Source organism: Tauraco erythrolophus, chromosome 3 (assembly GCF_009769465.1).
Source record: "Tauraco erythrolophus isolate bTauEry1 chromosome 3, bTauEry1.pri, whole genome shotgun sequence".
NCBI classification, from domain to species: domain Eukaryota; kingdom Metazoa; phylum Chordata; class Aves; order Musophagiformes; family Musophagidae; genus Tauraco; species Tauraco erythrolophus.
Window position 1 is genome coordinate 45,835,500 of NC_141467.1, and position 19,302 is coordinate 45,854,801.

General features: G+C 38.0%; 1 protein-coding gene across 2 annotated transcripts in view; it reads left to right on the forward strand.

Moving 5' to 3' along the window:
* Positions 1–19,302, forward strand: part of PTPN2 (protein tyrosine phosphatase non-receptor type 2) — a 33,057-nt gene that overhangs the window by 13,021 nt on the left and 734 nt on the right. The window contains exons 5-9 of one of the 2 annotated variants that reach the window (XM_086608552.1): positions 5–142; positions 7,387–7,596; positions 9,020–9,178; positions 12,757–12,947; positions 14,560–19,299. In XM_086608552.1, coding sequence (XP_086464678.1) covers positions 5–142; positions 7,387–7,596; positions 9,020–9,178; positions 12,757–12,947; positions 14,560–14,767 — 906 coding nt within the window. In that variant the 3' untranslated portion in view covers positions 14,768–19,299. Of the gene's footprint in view, positions 1–4; positions 143–7,386; positions 7,597–9,019; positions 9,179–12,756; positions 12,948–14,559; positions 19,300–19,302 lie in introns of those variants that run through there. The other variant, XM_086608551.1, reaches the window with a different exon arrangement.

The window sequence follows — 19,302 nt, forward strand, 5'->3', positions numbered from 1 at the left end:
ATAGGTGAAGTGTGCACAGTACTGGCCAACAAAAGAAGAGGAAGTCATGACATTCAGTGAAACGGGTTTCCGTGTGAGGCTAGTATCTGAAGACGTCAAATCCTATTACACAGTACATCTACTGCAATTAGAAAATATCAACGTAAGCTTTTCTCAGTCTGTACAGCTCATACTCCTGGGCTTAACTATAGAATGAAAACCGTTTAGCATATTGTCACTACAGGTTTGTTTGAGATTTTACACAGGAAATTTTAATGCACTTTGCATCTGATAATGTTGAAGATGTATATGTGGCATGTAAGCAAGTGAGTTAGACCTGAATTAATCTATGCATTAAAAGAGATAACAGCTTCTGCATTTTTATACTTAATTTTTCCATTTGGCAGTACCTTAACATGCTGAATTATAATTGATGGTAGTGGTGATTCTAAGAGGAGCTGTAAGAAATACCCTAAAAGGAGGAACCTAGGAGTTGACAATTCTTGTTTCTTTTGAATATCAGAAATCAGACTCAGTAATTACTGGGGTTTTTTAATGGAACTTTAGTTTTCCATTTAATTCAGTCCATCTATCTTAAGTTTTTTTCGGGAGGGGTGATTACCACCTGTAGATAGGTAACTTATCTCCTCTTGCTTACCTCCCCTTTTGCTCCACAGGACCAACCATCCTTTTCTCTTAAAAATTAAGCACTTTGACAATTTAATCAAGTTAAGCTCAAAAAAATTGTTCCTGGCCTGAGCATGGGTTGGAATTTGCTGCTTCTGTTTCAGAGCTGAAGACAGGACTGAAGAGCTTGTCTGTTTGTTCCAGCTATGTCTTGTAAGATATTCTCTCTCCCTATAAACCTTGCCTTATATTAATTGAAAGTGCTAGTATGGCAAGTTTTATTCAAGGTTGTCTTGTCAGTGGATTTGGGAAAGGAAAGCTTGAAGATGTTCCTTTACATGTTGTTTTATACAACTAAACATTGATATATTTGGTCAAAATTATATTTATGGTATATATTAATGGTACTTTGAGGTAATGTTTGTTTATTCAAAACCTCCCTCACGAGATCAACATGATAAAACTTGGCATGTTGTTCCTTGGTCTGTTCAATGTAAGAGGAGCTTTATGAAATTCTGTCCTACTGACCTGAAGAATTTCGGTTTAGTTGTTTGTTTATTGACAGCAAAGGCAAAGAAAAGAGGAGTAGTGCTTGCAAGCTAGTGCCTGAGAAAGAATAACTCCGTTTTGGAAAGCTGAGGCCAGTTTTCCTAACTACTGAAAAGGCTTCTTCATGGAATTGTCTGGCTGACCTTGGCACCTAATCTTAAACTTCCTATTTTCAAAGGATCTAATTTTCATTGTACATCTGTGTTTGGATATAACATTAGCTGGAAAATGCAGAAATCCCTTGAGGAACAGCACAGTGTATACTGTAGTAGACTTTTGAGTTGGAGCTATTGAGCACTTAAATATCTGGGTTTGCCTTGAACTGGTAATGCAGGCCCATCAGTGCTGCACAGAGTTTCTTGTATGTCGTGGAAATCAGTTTCACAAATACTTAGCAAACTTAACTGTATTGAATTTTTGTTTTAATACCCTGGCACTCCTGTAAGGCTCCACAAGTGTTAACTCCAAAGAATATTTTTTATATAAAACAGCTACAAGAAGTAGAACATTCTTGGTTACTCAAACAGAAAAACGTCAAGAACAGCACTGCAAATGTTGAGTGCAGCCTTCTGTAAGAATTTGATAATTATACTGTATAACTTGTGGGACTGAGTGTTCACAGTAACTTGAAATGTGAGCTTGACCATGTTTATACAAGTTATCCTGGAGGGGACTTTGGTGGAGGCAGAGTAGTAAGACATTTAGCCACTTGACGCCTGGAATATAAGATGACTCACAAACAAAATATACTCTGAATTCCAAGAATACTTAAGAAATTTTAGTATTTACTTGAAAACAGAGAGAACTAGAATTGTCTTTATAGTGCAGCCATTCTGAACTCGAGTAAATTTGTGGTACTGCAACAAATCTCTCTAATACATAAGCAAAGCACATATGTATGAAGAGTAAAGTGCTTGTTTAATGTTGTTACTAATGAAACAACCTCTGAATATTTTTTTGTTTTTGTTGATGGTGAGTTTGTTTTGTTAAAGAGCAGTTAGAAGTACAGGTGGGGTTGGTGGGGGCAATGTTTGTTTTTTGGGATTAGATCAAGGCATTTGGCTATTTGATTTGTTTACATCTGTGCTAGGCATGCATTTGGTTTTGCTGTTGCGGCTAGAGGAGATGGTGTTTATTGGTATCTTTCCAAAAGTTTTGAAAGTATTTCTGATGTGCTTTGTCTTGCTGGTGATTATCGTGGAATTTCCTTATTTTTTTTGCCTCTCCCAGCCTGCATTTTAGAATATAGAAATTTGAAGCTGCTTTCCACCATGGTTCATTGTGTATCCTCCATCGTTTTGTTGGTGTCAATTGTCAGTGCTTCAGAAAGTTGACTGCTGCTTTCTGCTGTAAACGCTCAGGTTCAGAACTGTCCTTGAGGAAAGACTGACTCTGAAGGCTTCCACAAACCCTTGCCTTTGGTGTAAAATAAGGGTAGAAGGAAAATACTGTGCTCGAGTTAAAAATTTGTAATCATTTGTGTGAAGCTATCGCATGTCTGTGATACGAAGCAAAATCTCCCAGTATACTGGAGAAGTGCTAGTTAGGTGTTTATGAGAGCCTTCTGTTAAACACGTAAAATAACCTTATGGGATGGAGTTGCTAAGTTTTGTGACAGTATTACGGGAGAATTGTTAGATATTGACAGATGACTTCTGGAAGACTCCACCTTGTGTTGAATATATATTTTTAAGTAATTCTTTATTGCTGCTTTCAACTTTCCTTATCACAAGTGTAAGTACTGGTCTTTAGAGAAAGAAAACTTCTGTTTTCAGTAATTTCTGATATGGCAACTCAGATAGCCTGGAGAAAGATACAGCGTGACACATAATTAATGCTTATAAGCAAAACCTCATTATGTTGGTCCTCGGGAATTCAGGGAAGCTATGGGAGGGCAAATGAGCATCAGTACTTGAGGGAAACCAAGGATTGACTGGGTGAGGAAATGGAGCAGTGGAAAGGAATTGAAATTGCTGGAGGAACCGTGATGAACATATCTCAGTCTGTGTTCCTAGAAACCAGAATAAAGCAGCCAAAGAAGAGGTTTGCAAAGAAAATACTTGCTGGAGGAGAAGGACTAGAAGAAATGAACTAGATTTAATGTGCCACTGGTGATATAATATTTCAGAGTAAGCACCATTAATAAACCTGAAGTGGAAGCTTGAATCCTCTGCAGATATTTGGGAAAAAACGTTAGAAAAATGGATTCTCAAATTAGTATCAAGCTTCTGTGTGGCCATTGCTGTCAGATTAAGGTGACACAAGACTGCTTAGTGGCCCTTACTATCTGATCCTGTCAATGAACCAGGAAGAGTCAGTGTAGTTCAAGAAGACAAGATATGCTTTGCTGCCAGTTTACAATATCCAAAATTTTAAACGTACTGAAATGATGTTTCATTTGTGGATGCAAACAATCTAATGGCAGGCGATGTTCTGGGATCTAGTGATATCTTTGTATACGAATGTGTGTATGTATGTAATCACTATAGTGTTTGGAAGGGATTTCTGAAATATGGCATACATGTGCTTTTAAACTCGTGGGATGTCCTCATGTCACTTTGTCAAAACTGCAGCAGGGATTAATTTTGGTCTTCATGACCACAGAAATAAGACTGAGGTGTCAGGAGTGGTATTGTTGTCTAATAGGAAAGGAGAACCAAGTCTCACTTGAATGTCAAGTGTTTTCCAGATTCAATGGACATAGCTATTACCGTGTTGACTTGCAGAATATACACTAGTTATTAACAACAAAAAAAAACCCACAAAACAAAATCAGAATGTTTGTGAGGATTGTTTGGCCCCATTATCCTCATTGACATGTACGTTTTGAAAACCATTTTGCCAAGCATTAGGAAGAACAAATAGAAAAGATTGTGGTAAAAGTTGATTTAAGATTTTGAGTTTCATTGCTCTAGAATTTTTGCCCTCGCAGCATGCCTTCTCATTTTTATATGATCACATTAGTTGTTAACGCACTTATGGCATGATCATTAAATACAGGACCACTGTGGGATTGTAGGTGTATTCTACACCTTCATATGTTAGACTGTTTCAGTAGCCCTAAAACTATGGAATGAAGGCTTTTATAAAGAGTGTGAGAGATTTGACACACCACCGTTTTTCTGTCTTCACATGTTTTACTTGATACTGAAGGCGTCAACTTTCTTTGAGCATTTTGGTAGTATTTTATGCATGTTCATATTCTCAGGTGACTGAACAACATAAAGTTATTGTAAGACTTCTATACCTTTTTGTTTTCAGTCACTGTAAAAAGACTATGACAAAGCTTGTTTTAATGAAAGTTAATCTAATGGCATTATATTGTTTTTCTGCTCAAGTCCTCATGTGGATGTCTGCTTGTAACCTGGAGCATGGCTTGTGATTTGATCACCCATTAATTATGCTGTTAGTGTTGCCAGCAGTCAGTGGAGAACTGTTCAGTGTGGTGGTAACTTTCTGAGTTTACTAGTTTTAGCTATGTTGGTTGTTTACTAAAAGCTTATCCCAGTGGTTCTTGAAACTTTCACTAGAATAGTTTGACTCTTTTTCTTGAAAAGTTGCTTATTAAATGTTGTCCCATAATTACTCTGGTATTTTTTAATTTTTTTTTTGGTAGCTAGTCTTAGGGAATAAACCTTGGAAGAATACGTTGTGGTTACCGTAGAGTAAGCTGGTTTTCAGTTACCGTGCAGAAATGTGTTCCCTGTGTATAACATATATACAATTTTATGTTACTGCCTGAGTCTTGAAGTCCAGCTTTTTTTCCTTAAAAGAATATCTAGTTTTGTCACAACACTTTAAATAAAATTAACTGTTCTTTAAAATTGAATTTCTGTTCATCAACAGCTGTGAATCTTTAGCAAGCCAACTCTTTTCTCGTTACAGTCCTGCATCGCTTGGTGCTGTGATAGCTGTGGTGCATGGCTCGGTGGCAGGGGGAGTTCTTTAAGAAAGGGTAGTACAGATGTTCACACAAAGACAGTATTTCAGCTGTACAGCTTGACTGCCAAACACCACTTGAAAGAGCCATTCTCTTGAAGAGAGAAAACGTGGGAGGCTTGAAATTTTCAAATGGGATTTGGCTGTACGATTAGAAACTGCAAGTTCAAAGAAGACCAGCCAGTTCCGCTGTGCTGAAATGAGACTTGTGAAGAAAGATGAGGAGACTAGGTATTTTTAAAATGAGCTGAAGTGATGGAAAATTGTGGGATGGTTAAAGCCTTTGTACAGCATGGGGAGGAAGAAAAAAGTAGTTCTGTGGGTTAGAGCTGGGTAAGATGTACAACAGCACTGTTTAATCTCTCCTTTATAAATACCCATTTTCAGATTAGTGTATGAGCAGCGTGATACTTGGCCACGTGCTTGAAGCACTACTGGTTTTTTTAGGAGGAGGATGATAGTGCTTGTTACAGTATGGGATTTGAAAAACAAGCAAACATACATCACTTTTTTTCTATAGTTAAGGGCATTTTTGCCTTCTTGAGGTATAATGGGGGCTTTCATCTGGAATGCTGTTTAAGACTCTTGAGGGCGAGGGGGAGAGTATCAATTACCGCTTCAAAGATTATCTAGATTCACAAGAAAGAACTTTAACCTTTGCTTTACTTAGTATGTGCATTTAGCTCATCTCTCCAGTTTTCCTCTTAATTTTGCTTGTAAATTGATGAGTTATTTTTCTTCCAAACAGAGGAAGTTGCTTAAGTGTTATCTTCTTCAAATTTCTGTAATTTCCAGGTTTCTTATTAAAAATGTATCTCCTTCATGATTTTTAAATAAATAGGTCATGATTAGTGAGTTAACTCAATAGTTGAAAAACTAGGTACAGAAGACCAGTAGGAAGATCTCAGTTGAAAATCCAAACTGTTTTTTTAATGCTCTGCTTCAGAAAAATAAGAAAGGGAAATCCCAGTGTATTTATACAGTTTAGGCCTTGGTAGATTTCTTTTTTTTCCCGCTTTGAAATCTACTGTGTGCTCATTTTCCCAATATGATGGATCAGACTCTGTTGTCCTTGTCGAGCTCTTAGCCAAAAGACAAAATATTCCTGGAAGATAACTGTGCATTTGAGAGAGGCTTCAGTCTTGTTAATATCCACTGTTTTCTATGAAAGTCTTGACAGTCTGCAGTATCAGGCGTTGAAAGCATAAAGAAAATGGGAGAGTATTTTTGTTACTGTGGTAACCATGGATTATTTTGGTTTCACAAAAGAGTTTCGTTAAGTTGTCCCTCATAAGAAGCTGAAACATACTGAGCAGATGAGCAACAGTAGAATTTATTTTAATTTCATAGCTATGTTTTACTGTTGCTGAAAAATAGCTTTTCTGGAATACATTGATATTTAAAATCTTATGTTCCAACTTTGTAGGGGATTGTGTAGGTTTCAATCTATGTGGAAAACAAGATGAAATAGAGGGAGGATAAAAATAGCTGAAGCTTTCTAAATTTCCTGAGCTAAATCAATGATCACGTTGTCTCAATATCACTGCGACAAGGAGTAGCATTTAACAGCAGGTTTTTATTTTCCATAAAAATACAATCCAAATTTGTCATCAGAGCATTTCAGATATATACATACTCTCCTGCTGTCATTTCAATACTTGCAGCTAGTTGGTCCAGGAGGAGGAGCTGCATGGTTCTAAAACAACTGCATGATTTTGGAATCCTTCTTCCTTACTTACAAAGAATGAGTATGTCCAGCCAAAGTCTTGCTAGACATCCTGCTGTATGGGTTCTTACCGGCCTTTTCCATAAAGCTCCCTGCTCCTCTCAGTAGTGTGATTAGTATAAAGGGGATACTAATACCTCTTGATATTAAAACTTGCTCTGAGCAAAAGTGGAGAGTGTTTACACTGCTGATGGATTTTTTTTCAGTCATATTAATGCTAGGAGTATAATAACTGCTGTCAGCCATTAAGCTACGTTAATGGTAGAAGAAGAAGAATATTTGGGAGCAAGTAGTAAAGCAAATCAAATACAATATTGGAAGTTTGAGAAGAATTAAAGGATGTGTACGGTCATAGTTGCGAAGGGGAAAACTATCAACTCGGATGAAAAACTGCTTCAGGTTGCACTGTTGGTTGTCATCCAGCTTGAAGCAAGTTATTGGATTGTTTATCTAAGTGAGAGGTTTAAAATAGAAAATAGCTATTGATTTAGGTTGGGGAAATGTGTGCTAACTAAACAAAAGTAGAATACTTTCTAGTGGTCGTGTTTATTTGTTTTCACTTCTAGAGTGGTGAGTCCAGGATGATCTTTCATTTTCATTATACTACCTGGCCAGACTTTGGAGTTCCGGAATCCCCAGCTTCGTTCCTGAACTTCCTGTTTAAAGTCAGAGAGTCTGGTTCACTAAGTCCTGAACACGGACCTGCAGTAGTTCACTGCAGTGCGGGAATAGGACGTTCCGGCACGTTTTCATTAGTAGACACTTGTCTTGTTCTGGTAAGTGTTCTGTTGTTTTCTCTGTTGCCCGTTTCCTTCTCCTGACATCCTGCCCCCCTTCCCAATATGGACTTTTTGGTCAGAAGGCTTTAAAAGCATTTAAGTTAACGACATGCCAGTGAAAACTTTAATTAAAGACATTATACTTTTTTTTTTTCTTCACATATTTTGGCCGTTTAAAAGCACAGCTCTTGAAATGCATTTACAAATCCATCTTGAAGTACATTACACATTTTCAAAGCTTCCTGGAAAGTAAATAGTAAGCATTCTTTTCCTTTTACATAAGATATGCTTAGAAAAGGTTGAGATTTCTTTTTTTTTTTTTTTAAATACGAGCTTAAAGTTAGGCTTGTGAATATATATTGAGACAATGGAATATGTAAGTCTTTTTCTCTAAACATGGAATATCTTGTAGGCCCCTTTTCTTAAGGTTGCAGAAAATTGTCATCTGAACTAGAATGAGAACTCGGGCATGCTCCTGAGTCTCCTGCAGTGTGTAATGAAGGATGGTGCAGAATTTCCCTGGCTGTGCAGCCGTCTGGGAGGTGGGGCTTGGTAGCCAGTTTCAGGACCACTTGAATGAGTAAGTTTTTTTGCTTACTCATTGAGCTGCATTGTCTATAACTGATCATGAGTCGAGTTAACTTTTTTAAAGATTTTTTAAAAATATTATTTAACATTTAATTTTTATTGAGTTTTAAATCCAGACACAGACTTTTTCTCTGTGACAGTGCTTGGTAATAGTGAGAATGAGAAGTACAGCACAGGGTTAGGCAAAATAGAGTTTCATTTAATTTATAAGACATTTGTCTTCTGGTTTGGTTAGGTCCTCTCAACTTATTTTCTTTTTTCTTCAGTTTTTCTTTCTGCATAATATTAGATGATGTAAAGTGAACATTGCAAGAAATGCTGATATGTCGTTAAAAGCATCCCATAAATGTAGTGTGGGAATAAGTGTGTGCATTGCTCAGATCAGAGATGCTGCTTTAAATAAGGGACTTTCTGCCACATTCAATCATTCCAAATTGCTGTTCCATTCAGGAGCAGTAGGAAATACGCTTTATGGTTCTGATTCTTCTGATTCTTGTAGTCTTATTTCAAAGCACAAATGCATGCCTGAATAAAATCAATCATATCTCAATATCTTCATGTGAAGACTTGATATTAGGGTACTGATTTATTTGGTTAATAGGCGATCATTGATTTGTTCATAATAAGCTTTCAGTAGATGATTTACTTCTTTCCTGTAAAAACAATGTAGAAATCATTTGATATGTTAATTTCATGTAAAACTAATAGAAACATAATATGAAGAAATTAATTTTTAGATTGAATTTTATGACTGATTTTTACTCGTAATTGTTTTTTATGTGTTGTCTCTCTATCAATAGCAATGACACTCTTAATGTAACTTTCTTTACAGATGGAAAAAAAAGACCCTTTCTCTGTAGATATTAAGAAGGTATTACTGGATATGAGAAAATATCGAATGGGACTTATTCAGACTCCTGATCAACTAAGATTTTCATATATGGCTGTAATAGAGGGAGCAAAATTTATAATGGGGGATTCAACTATACAGGTAAATGCTTATCTCTGTTTATTTAAACATAAACAGTAGACTGCTAACAGCAGTTAAAAATGAGCGCCAAACTATTTTAAAACATGTAACTTTGTGGGATTTAAATAATTTGCCTTTTTCGATAGATGCCTAGAAGGTATTAGAGGTATCTGATCAGTGCCTTCTATCAGCTAAACTTTTAATCCTATGTATTCGTCCCCTCTTAGATAAAATATAGAAATAACTTCTCTGTACACATTTAAAAAAAAATCTAAATCAGTTTCTTCAACACTGAAAAGCAAAAAGTAATGCCCATTATCACTATGAAAAGATAGCAAGGATCTTTTCAGGATCTCCTGATCTTTGCTATATATTTTACTTACAACAAAGTTGCCTGATGCTACAGATCACGTTTATTAGTAAAGTTGCTTTCCCTTCCCCTCCGCCCCCCATATCAGTTAAAATTTGTGTTACAGTTAGTAGACTCTAGCCAAATGTAATGAGTTTTGGGGCAAACATCACCAAATCTCACTATTTTATCAGCGTGGGTTGCAGAAGTAACAGTAGCTACAGCTGTTTTAAATGGCTGGGGCTAGGTGGGAGGACTGGGAGGAGAGGCTGCGAAACAGGCTTAATTCTGCTTTCATATGCTAGGGCTTTTTTGTTTTGAGTTCTTAAAATCATGAACAAAGTAGATAAGTTAAACCACGTTTCCTCTTTTCTGTGGTTCTGGTAGTTTTCAGATTCTTCTCTTTGCCAGGTGTTTCTTGACTTGCTATGTAAATAAATAATTTTGCACAACTTACTGATCAAGACCTCGGTAGTGTGCAGCATGCTAGTCTGACACTTGTGCCGTGTGCCTAGAAGACTGCATGATTCATCCTAACACCAACAGCAATTTAGCCTCTTTATTTTCTGGAAGCTGTTTCTGGTGGTATGAGGGTATTCTCTCTAATAATTTTTCTGCTTTGTTTTTTAAAAAGCCATGCTCCAAACTGTGAGTAGCTCTGGTTTCGACACTTACCCATCTAGATCACAGGATTTCTTGTTTCTGGATACAAGGGAGCGTTGTCAACTCCGAATACTGCTTGCCAGGTTCAAGTGTGTTATTTCTTCATGCTAAGAAAATGCCTATGAAGGCACACTTCTTGTTTTATTTTTTTCTTTTTCTTGTTACGATTGTTCGGATGATCTTTCTTAAACCAGTGTTTTCTGCAGTGCAGGCAGTTGTCCTGGTGCTTTTCTCTTTAGGCGTCAGGGTCATGTGCAGAAAGTCAGTTGGCAGGGCTTAATAGCAGTATTTCTCCTTTCAAGGTCAGCTAGATCATTTTTTTCCCCACGTATGGAACAGTTGTACTGTCCAGAATGTGAGAAGTGTTTACTTTTCTCTGCTAGTGATGCTGAGGGCGTGAAGCCGTTGAACACTTCTCTAATATATCGTTACCCTAATGTTCATATCTAACATGAGATGAATCTCCATGGATTTTGGAAGTCAGAAGACTGTGCAGAGAAACACGGCATATACTCGAGCCTCTACTTAACTGCTGGTGGCTGCAACTGCAGCACTTGTATTGAGGGAGTGAGGAGGTTCTTCCCCTCGTTTAGCACTGATGGGATTTCCACCCTGATTGAAAGGAAAGATGGATCATACACTTGCCGAGGTTGCCGTGAAGCCCTGCAGAGTCGTGTGGTTGGTGCGCTGCTGTATGGTGCTGTCGCTGAAACAAGTAGTTGCTTCCTGATTATACTACAGCACTGCACTATGTGAAATGAGTGAGGTGGAACACGGTTGAAATTTTCATTATATAAAATTCCTTCATAATAAAGATAAGTTAATACTGTTTCAGCAACATAGTACAATAACTTACCATCGCTCTTTAGAGAAAAATCTGTTGAAATGAGTGGTTTCTGTTCATTGCAAGAGACAATACAGGCCCTAAGTCGTAGCTCCTCTACCCAGGCATTTTGGTTGTAATCTTAAAGACAATTGTATTTCTCAAATCAAACTTCATCACTTCTTTGTTTCTTCCAGACATAATTTCACAAAACGTAGTGGAGTACTTCAGTTCCTGAGTTATATTTTTATTGTTCTTTCTTGTAAAGTTGCAGGTACTATCATAAAATGGCAAAGGCAGCACAATCCTCCTTATCTGTCTCCTCCTAGTTGTATGTTATTTTTCCAGTCCTGCCATTCACATAGTGAATTTAAACTTAAAATTACAGTCATTTGAGCTAATGTTATTACATGTTTAAAATAGAATTCTTGGTGGGAAGTTCCTTGTTTGACAAGAGTCAAATTGTCTCTGCTTTCAGTTCTTCCTTTGTAGCTTATCGCTCCAGATGGAATCAGTATTTATCTTAGCCGGCAAGTCTCTTGCGGACACAACCATGTCTTCCAAAAGGCCTTTTGCTGTGACAGTAAGAGGGAGCTGCTAAGTGGATTTCCATTTGTTAATGGCTGTTTCTTTTTTTGTTTTTTTTTTGTTTGTTTGTTGTAAAACAAAACAAAGAGCCTCTGAGAATGAAGTATCTTGTGCATGAAGACTCCTTTTGTGAATTTCAGATCCATACTGGAAGCTCCTCTGTGGTGGAGGAGTCAGTTTAAAGCTCATTCTGCCAGTAGTTCATTTATAAGTAGCTGACATTTTTTGACATCACTCTCTTGAGTTTGATATTTAGTTTAGACCAGCAGTCTTGAATTCATTCCACAGACAAGAATCGAACACTCCTTTTGTGAAGAGTCAATTTTTGGTTCATCTTTCTTATCATAGACATTAAAAAGTAACTGATTTTTTTATCCCCAAGATAGTCTGCGTCTTTATAGACTGACTGATTTGTGTGAGAAAATGACTGATTGGTTTTTAGGGGCGATTCTTTTCTTTCCTGTTACCTTTCTAGGTTTTTTTCTGCATGAAATTTTGTTGGGAGAAATCCTTCACACTGTTCGTCATTAGGACAGTTACCTATTCAGACAGAGATCTAGCAAACCAGTTTTACTTCTGATCTTTTTTTTCTTTTTCTCCTTCCATCTAATTTCAGATACTTCTCAAAACAAGGTGAATATGTTTTGTTATGTTGCAGTAGACCTCTGGGCTAATGGACCACTAGGTGAAATAGTAGGCCACAACTTTGGCATAGATAACCCTAGATTTTTTTTTCATTGGCGTTGCAGATTTTTCCAGTTTTGTCTTTTTAGGCAGTTCTTGCACGCAGGGACCTCCTGTGTTTTGAAGCCATGAAAGGTAACAGCACAGCATAGGCATGTAGGTGGCAAAGGGAGATGGAGAGTGCTGGACAGGGCAGACTATACAAGACAAGTTGCTTCCTGGTTGTGAAGCTGCTGTGGACAGCATAAACCCTGAAGTTAGTGGCCTCATACCTTCATGGCAGCATTATCCTGGAGAAATACAGAAGGGATTCATTGTTGGAGAAGATGCATCTTCACCTAACCTTATTCCTTCATCTAGCAATTTTTTTTCTTCTGTTGATCTAGTAGTTCCTTTAGTCTACCTTTGTGTCTGTTGTGTTGGAAGGCATGTTGGGCAAAGCGGGCCTTCAGTATTAGGGGAATGTTTGAAGTATGTTCTGTTTGTTTGCAGAAACGGTGGAAGGAGCTCTCTAAGGAGGACCAAGCACCAAGTTCTGAGCAGTCTCCTCCACACCCAACCAAAATAACCACAGAGAAGTACAATGGGAACAGCATAGGCCTGGAGAACAAAGATCAAATGGAGAAAATAAATACTGACCTTTCCAATAAAGTTCAAGATATCACAGATGGAAACATCGAAAGGTAGGCAAGATGAAGAAAAAATGTTTAGAAGGCAGATATACTCTCTTAAAAAGCTGAATTATTGTATGCTTTTCTTATGATAAGAAAATGTCAAAATCTTTTTTTCAGTAGAGGGAAAGGACAGGTGGTGTTTCACTGTCTTATTTAATTATTTTTAAAATACAACTTCAATTATCCCTTGTAATAAATTTCATTGCTTAAAGGTCAAGAGAAGAAGACCAAATGTCTCTTAATTGAAGCAGCTAAACCTCATATTTGAAAGCATTTTCCTACAGACTGTCTGTGAACTCTGTTTTACAGTGTGAATTAGGTCCTAGAAGTGCCCAGCATAATTTGATACTGAGTTTTAAATACGGTGCTAACTTCTGTTTGGAAAAATATATGATACCTCAGAAACACCAATTTTTTATCACCTACCACTGCCTATATGGTGATTGAAATTACATCACTGAAGCTGTGTGTTACCCTCCACTCATGTTAAATCTACCACTGTGAAGGGATTGCTGTGGTTTAGCTGTGTCATACGAATTTGTCTTTCTCTGTCGAGTTTCTCTGCCTCGTGAGTGCTGATGCCTCAGCTGTCAGCTGCTGTATTGGGAATTACTGGCTGAATTGTGCCATGATGCACTGTGTCGCGTGGGCCTGCCCACCCGAGGGTAGCATGTGGATCCACCAGATCCAGAGACCGGGACTGGGTCGTGCCGAGCTGTTCAGTGCACAGGAGGAGGCAGTGTCTGTCTCAAAGGGCTGCAGTCTGAGAGGAGATGCAGCAGGGCAAGCTAGATAGACTGGAATTGTGAAATAATGACTTGCTGAATGCCCTGATGAGTTAATCTTTTTATGTCTTTGTGAGTGTTTTGAGAGAAAATGATAGTGGTTTTGTAGGTGTTCGAAGGAGCCCCTCAAAAGCAGGGGAAGGGGGCATGAGTGTGAGCACGGTGTTTGTGTGCTAGAGCCTTGAGAAAGCATTTCTTGTGTTGGTGTTAGGCTTTCTTAGAGACTGTGAGGATGCTTTTGAAGACAAGAATGACAAGGCGGTAGTGTGAGAACACACAACTGACTTAGCACATGTCCTTGATCAGGAATTGGTTTCCAGCCTGAGATGAGCACCATTACGTCTGTGTGCAGACATGAGTCGCTTAGGATCAGTGTGCCAGGGATGCCAGCATGAGCTCTGCAGTGGAGGCACTGTGCGTTCACTCTGTGAATGCTGGTGTGCAACACCTTGTGCCACACATGAAAGCAGCCTCCATGCAAAAAATCTCAGACGCCGAATGGGGGGGCACTGGTGGAGTGAAAGACTAAACTCAGATAATGAAGCTAATTCTGTTCCCTGTTGAACATGTAGGTCAAGCACCACTTACAGCTTCACATATGTCATTTACTAATTTCACAGGGCTTCACTGACCTGAAACTGTGCTCATCAAGATTGTTAAAACAGAGTAAAGATTGCTTGGTTTAAATCTTATATGCTGCTGCCATATGCTACTGGTGGGTTGGTTAACTGTTGGGAGTGTGTTGGGAAGAGGTTTGTTTTAATATTTTAATAACCTTTTTTCCTGTTCTACAATGTAAAGCTTACCTTTTTTTTTTTTCTCTCCTTTTCTTTAAGTGCTGTCCGAAAACGACTGCGAGAGGATAGAAAAGCTAACACAGCACAGAAGCTGCAGCAGATGAAGCAGAAGCTAAATGAGACTGAAAGAAAAAGAAAAAGGTGGTTATATTGGAAACCTATTCTCACTAAGATTGGGTTTGGTACACTGATTTTAGTTGGCGCTTATTCTTGCTGGAAAATGTATTTTCAAGAACATTCCTTGTAAGTAAACAGAGAGCCTGTCTGCTCCAGCAGCTAATTTTGCTGGAAGTTAATGACTAGGGGTGTGACTTTAAGCAGTAAACTCCTTACATCTGGAATGGGTACAGACCATTACATACGCTAGAGAAGTGATGTAAACTTGATCACATGTCAACATCTCAGGACTTTCCACTGCAGGTACTTAGAAAAATGAACTGCTGCCCCCCAACAGAGATGATGTTTTTTGTTTATGTGAGCAGGTACAAACTTGCTGCAACTGTTTATACACTTTTTAACTCTTACCGGATCTTAAGCAAACCCTCAACCACAGAGGTTTAGCTACTGAAGGCTGTCTGGATTTAAATTTACATGCCTGACATAAGCAATAAACAGTGTTGTATCATTTACATTATTAATGCAAAGAAGTTATCCTTAATGTGTGTAATGTGTAATGTACTAGTGACATGAACATAAACATTTTATATTCTTATGACCTAGGATAAATATATTTTATAATTGCATATTTAATCTTTTTGTAGTTCACTGTACTTTTAAAAGCTCAGTTTGTACAAATTTCTGACCAAAAAGTATTTGATTTTGAAAGTAAATGTAATTATAATTTGTGCATGAAAATAATAGTGCAACCATTCCCCATATTTTGACTCTCAAATTTATGATATGAGCAGCTAGGGGTCTGATGAAGCACTTACCGATTTCTACTCTGTTAATTTGCCTTCTTTATTTATTTTTTTGTAGTTTTCATTATTTAAATAAGGCTTGGAAATTTGGATTTTTTTAAAGGCTTTTGAGAAGAACTTAGCCCCCACTGAAAAGCATACTGTTAAGTTGGTTAATGTATCCAGATTTCAACTAGTGTTTGAAGGCCAACTATGTTACAGTTCTGACATTCCATTAAATGTGAAACATAACTTTTTGTGTGTCTATAGATTTTAATTGCTAGAAAGAATAAAATTAATTCATCAGTAATAGGTGTAGAAAGCACATCAAAGGAAACTATAGTAGGACTTCCAAGGGTGGTTGTAATAGAAAACAAATGTTGGGAGTATTCTCCCATGCCCAGTATGTTTAGCTGTTCGAGCCACTTCCACAGCTTCACAAAGTCTAAAATTGCTTTTCAGGTTCCCCAGCACTGTATTAAAGAGGCATGACTTGGAAAACTGAATGACTCATACTTTGGGAATACCGATGCTACAGTCACTGTAAAATCATTGAGCACTCCCTTTCCATTAGTTGGACGACAACACTTTCCAAGTAGTAATTCAACACAAATCAATTTCTGTCCTTTAAATTCTAGTTGAGTACAGAGATTGTATGTGGCTCTACGTAGCTTACTGTTATCCAAGTTGAGACCTAGTCATTTGTAGTATTGGACTGCACTTTGAAACCTGGATTTTATTTATTCAAGCATTGCCTTGTTGGGTGACTTCAGAGAAGTCGTGTTTTCTCTCTCCATTTTCCTCTTGGATATGGGGGGTTTGGGGGTTTTCTTTTCTCCCTGCCCCCCCAGTCCTTTTGTAAAGCACTGTTTGGATTTACTGCTGAAAAATATTAAGAGAGTTAGGTAATTACTTTGCTCCTCATCTAAAGGAATTGACTTGAAAGGTTTCCAGTACATTGAATCTTAGTAGTAGGATAGCAGGCATGGGGCCCAAATAGTCTGACGTTTACAATGCAAAGCTAAGTTGAGTTTACTCTTTGAAATTCTCGTTTCACAAAAATAGCTGATACTATTTTGAACTACACTGTTTATATAGTAAACAAATGCGTAAGGGTCCAGATAAGGAAAACAAGTGTAGTTTCTTAGAACATACAGTTCTGAATGTGGGAAATTGCGTGTCAGTAAAACAAGATAATTTATCCTGTGGCGTTACTGACCAACTACGCAGCTCTAATAGCAAAATGGCTTACTGGTTGCTCTGGCACGGTGCAGGCAGGCAGCTTACATATTTTAAGACATTTTGTAATTGTTACAACCACAGTAACTCTTTTAGCCAACAAGAAGTTTGGCAAAAGATTAACTTTTTTTTTCATTAAGTTGAGAAGACAGGTTTTTCAGTATCAGTTATAACTGATAGTAGGCGTAAATGTATGTGCCTTATAAAAGATATTTTGGTTACGGGAAAACACATGGAATGTAATTAAATGCTTTTGTAAGAGAAATATTCCAGATTTCATTCTGAATACTGAAGAGCAGCTAAGGAAAAAGCATATGCAAAACCTTCACTGAAATCATACTGTCATTTACTGCCTTTCTGTTTGTCATTTACTGCCTTTCAGGATTTCCTGGGCCACCAGTATCCTGCAGACACTGAGCTCTAACTGTGGCTTGTCAACTTGTCACTTGAATTTTTTCCTAATTCTGTCTTCTAAATCCTGGCCTTTTCGTTCTCCTGATCCTGAGGCAGGCATTCCTCTTTTCTGGATGGGGCAGGGCAGGAGGGGGCCATCTTACGTCTTGTCACACTCTGTTACCTTCTTGATGCAATAAAGCAGGACTTGGAACATTCAGCAGTCCATCTGTAAAAATTTGGTTTGGTTACATGATTGCAAGTACCTTGAGAGTCTTAAGTGTTAATAATTTAAGGACCATGAACCGATACAAGTCTTGGACAAAACTAGTTTGTACAGTGAATTGTCCATGACAGTATGGGCATAGAAAGGAGATGAAACATTGGATCCCTTAGTACGTTCTAGGAGATAGTTTGGATAAAACTCTTCTTTCTTGTCTGTCAGTAATGCTTAAAAAACAAAATCTGAGGGAGGCTTGTTTACCATAAACTGAGCCCTTGTGATACTGGGTTATTCTGTAGGATTGAAACTTGCAGCAGTTTTGCACAACTTGGGTGTTAAATAGGAACAAATACAGGCCAAAATGAAGAACTGTAGATCCCAGTGACCTCTATCGTAGGAATTGCTTAAAGAAAGAGTAAAAATGAAGGACGTGCCTTCTGACCCCTCTCCTGCTTCCCCCCACCCCAGTTTCTGGCAAGCTGCTGGCTGGTCCTGTGCTTCTTCTGAAATGCTGTTGCACTTGATTCAGAGTGTTACTGTGTTGGGTTTTTCCCTCTGTTCTGGAAATACATTAGTCAAAATATTTGATGCAGAGTGGTGGTCTTTGAATTTTGATTAAACAGTGTTTGACTCTCAGATGAACCCTTGTGTACAAATCATGCATGTTTTTATTTAAAAAAAAAAATCACTAACAAATGTGGACCTCCATTGCAAGGGGTTTGCAAATTGAGAATTAATCCTTTAGGTTTTCTGTTTATGTTCATGGTGCAGGGACAGTCCGCTTAGAGTGACGGTACATTTGTGTTTTTCTTGGAATGTATTAAGTAAAATAATTGAATTCAGTGTGAAATAGCGATTTGAAAAAAAAAAAAAACCAAACAAACATCCCTATAGGTTTATTTTATGGAAGTAAGATGTTGCAAGTGAAACTCAGCTTATTGTGCTGAGTAAATGGTTTGAGTAAAATGGTTTACTGACATCAGTTTATATCCCCCTGAAAAAGGAAGAGGTGTAAATGTGTATGGTATGCATGTATGTGTGATTGGATTGTGCAGGCGATTGAAAAGCCTGGCTAGCTTTAAGTTTAATGAATGTTAACGGAATTATTTAGTTTGCTGTTTGGCGTTATAGTTAAACCTGAGACACTTGAGGACCGCACAAGAAACTAAATTAATGCTGACAAAAGAGGAAGTCTTCTGCGTGGCCAAATGGCTTAAGTCAGAGGACGAAATGTGCAAAGTTGACTCACACACAGTAGTCTTCCTGGGCTCTTTTGTTTTCCACCAAAGTTTTAGGTCAGTCTTTCCTTTTTATGTACAAAAAATAAATGTGTTCAAAATTGCATCTCTGTCTGAGTCTTTATTTAAATTGGAAGGCTAAATACTTGGAAGGATTTTTTTTAACGTGGAAGGCTGCTTTGTGAATCAGTGTAGTGCTTGCAGAACTCAGAAGCGTTTTACATATAGTAGCTTGGATATTTGGTGCTGTAAACACCAAGGTCTTTTCTGGTGTCCCTTGAAGTAGAGCCTTACCTTCCCCGAGAACGACGTGTCCAGTGTTGGCATGTCTTCCTCCCTGCGAGAAACTTTTGTCTAGAAACACTTTGTTTCCGTGCCACTGTGCCAGGACTGGCCTACAAAGCTGTGAGAGGTGACATGAGTGTTTTGGGATGCAGCCCTCTGTAGCCCCACTGAGGCCCAAGACGACTTTTGCAGTGCTTGTGGCCAAATGCACGAGTGAGTGGTTGGTGGGACCATAGATCTGTGCTTGACGCTCTCCAGCGAGTATGTGCCTTGTACTGTAATACGGAAATACTTTTGGAAAAAGCAACGCCTTTCCAAGAGGGCTTGCTGCAGACAAGCGTGGTTGGTAGTTGCTGCAGGGAATGCATGAGAAGCTGTTTGGTGTTTATAGTGAGTTGCAACCCCACTGTCTTGTTCTGATTTCTTGGTTTTTTTCTTGTTTTTTTCTTTTTTTTTTCCCCGTACTGTGTACTGAATCGGTGACTTTCTTTTGCGTTGTGTGTCG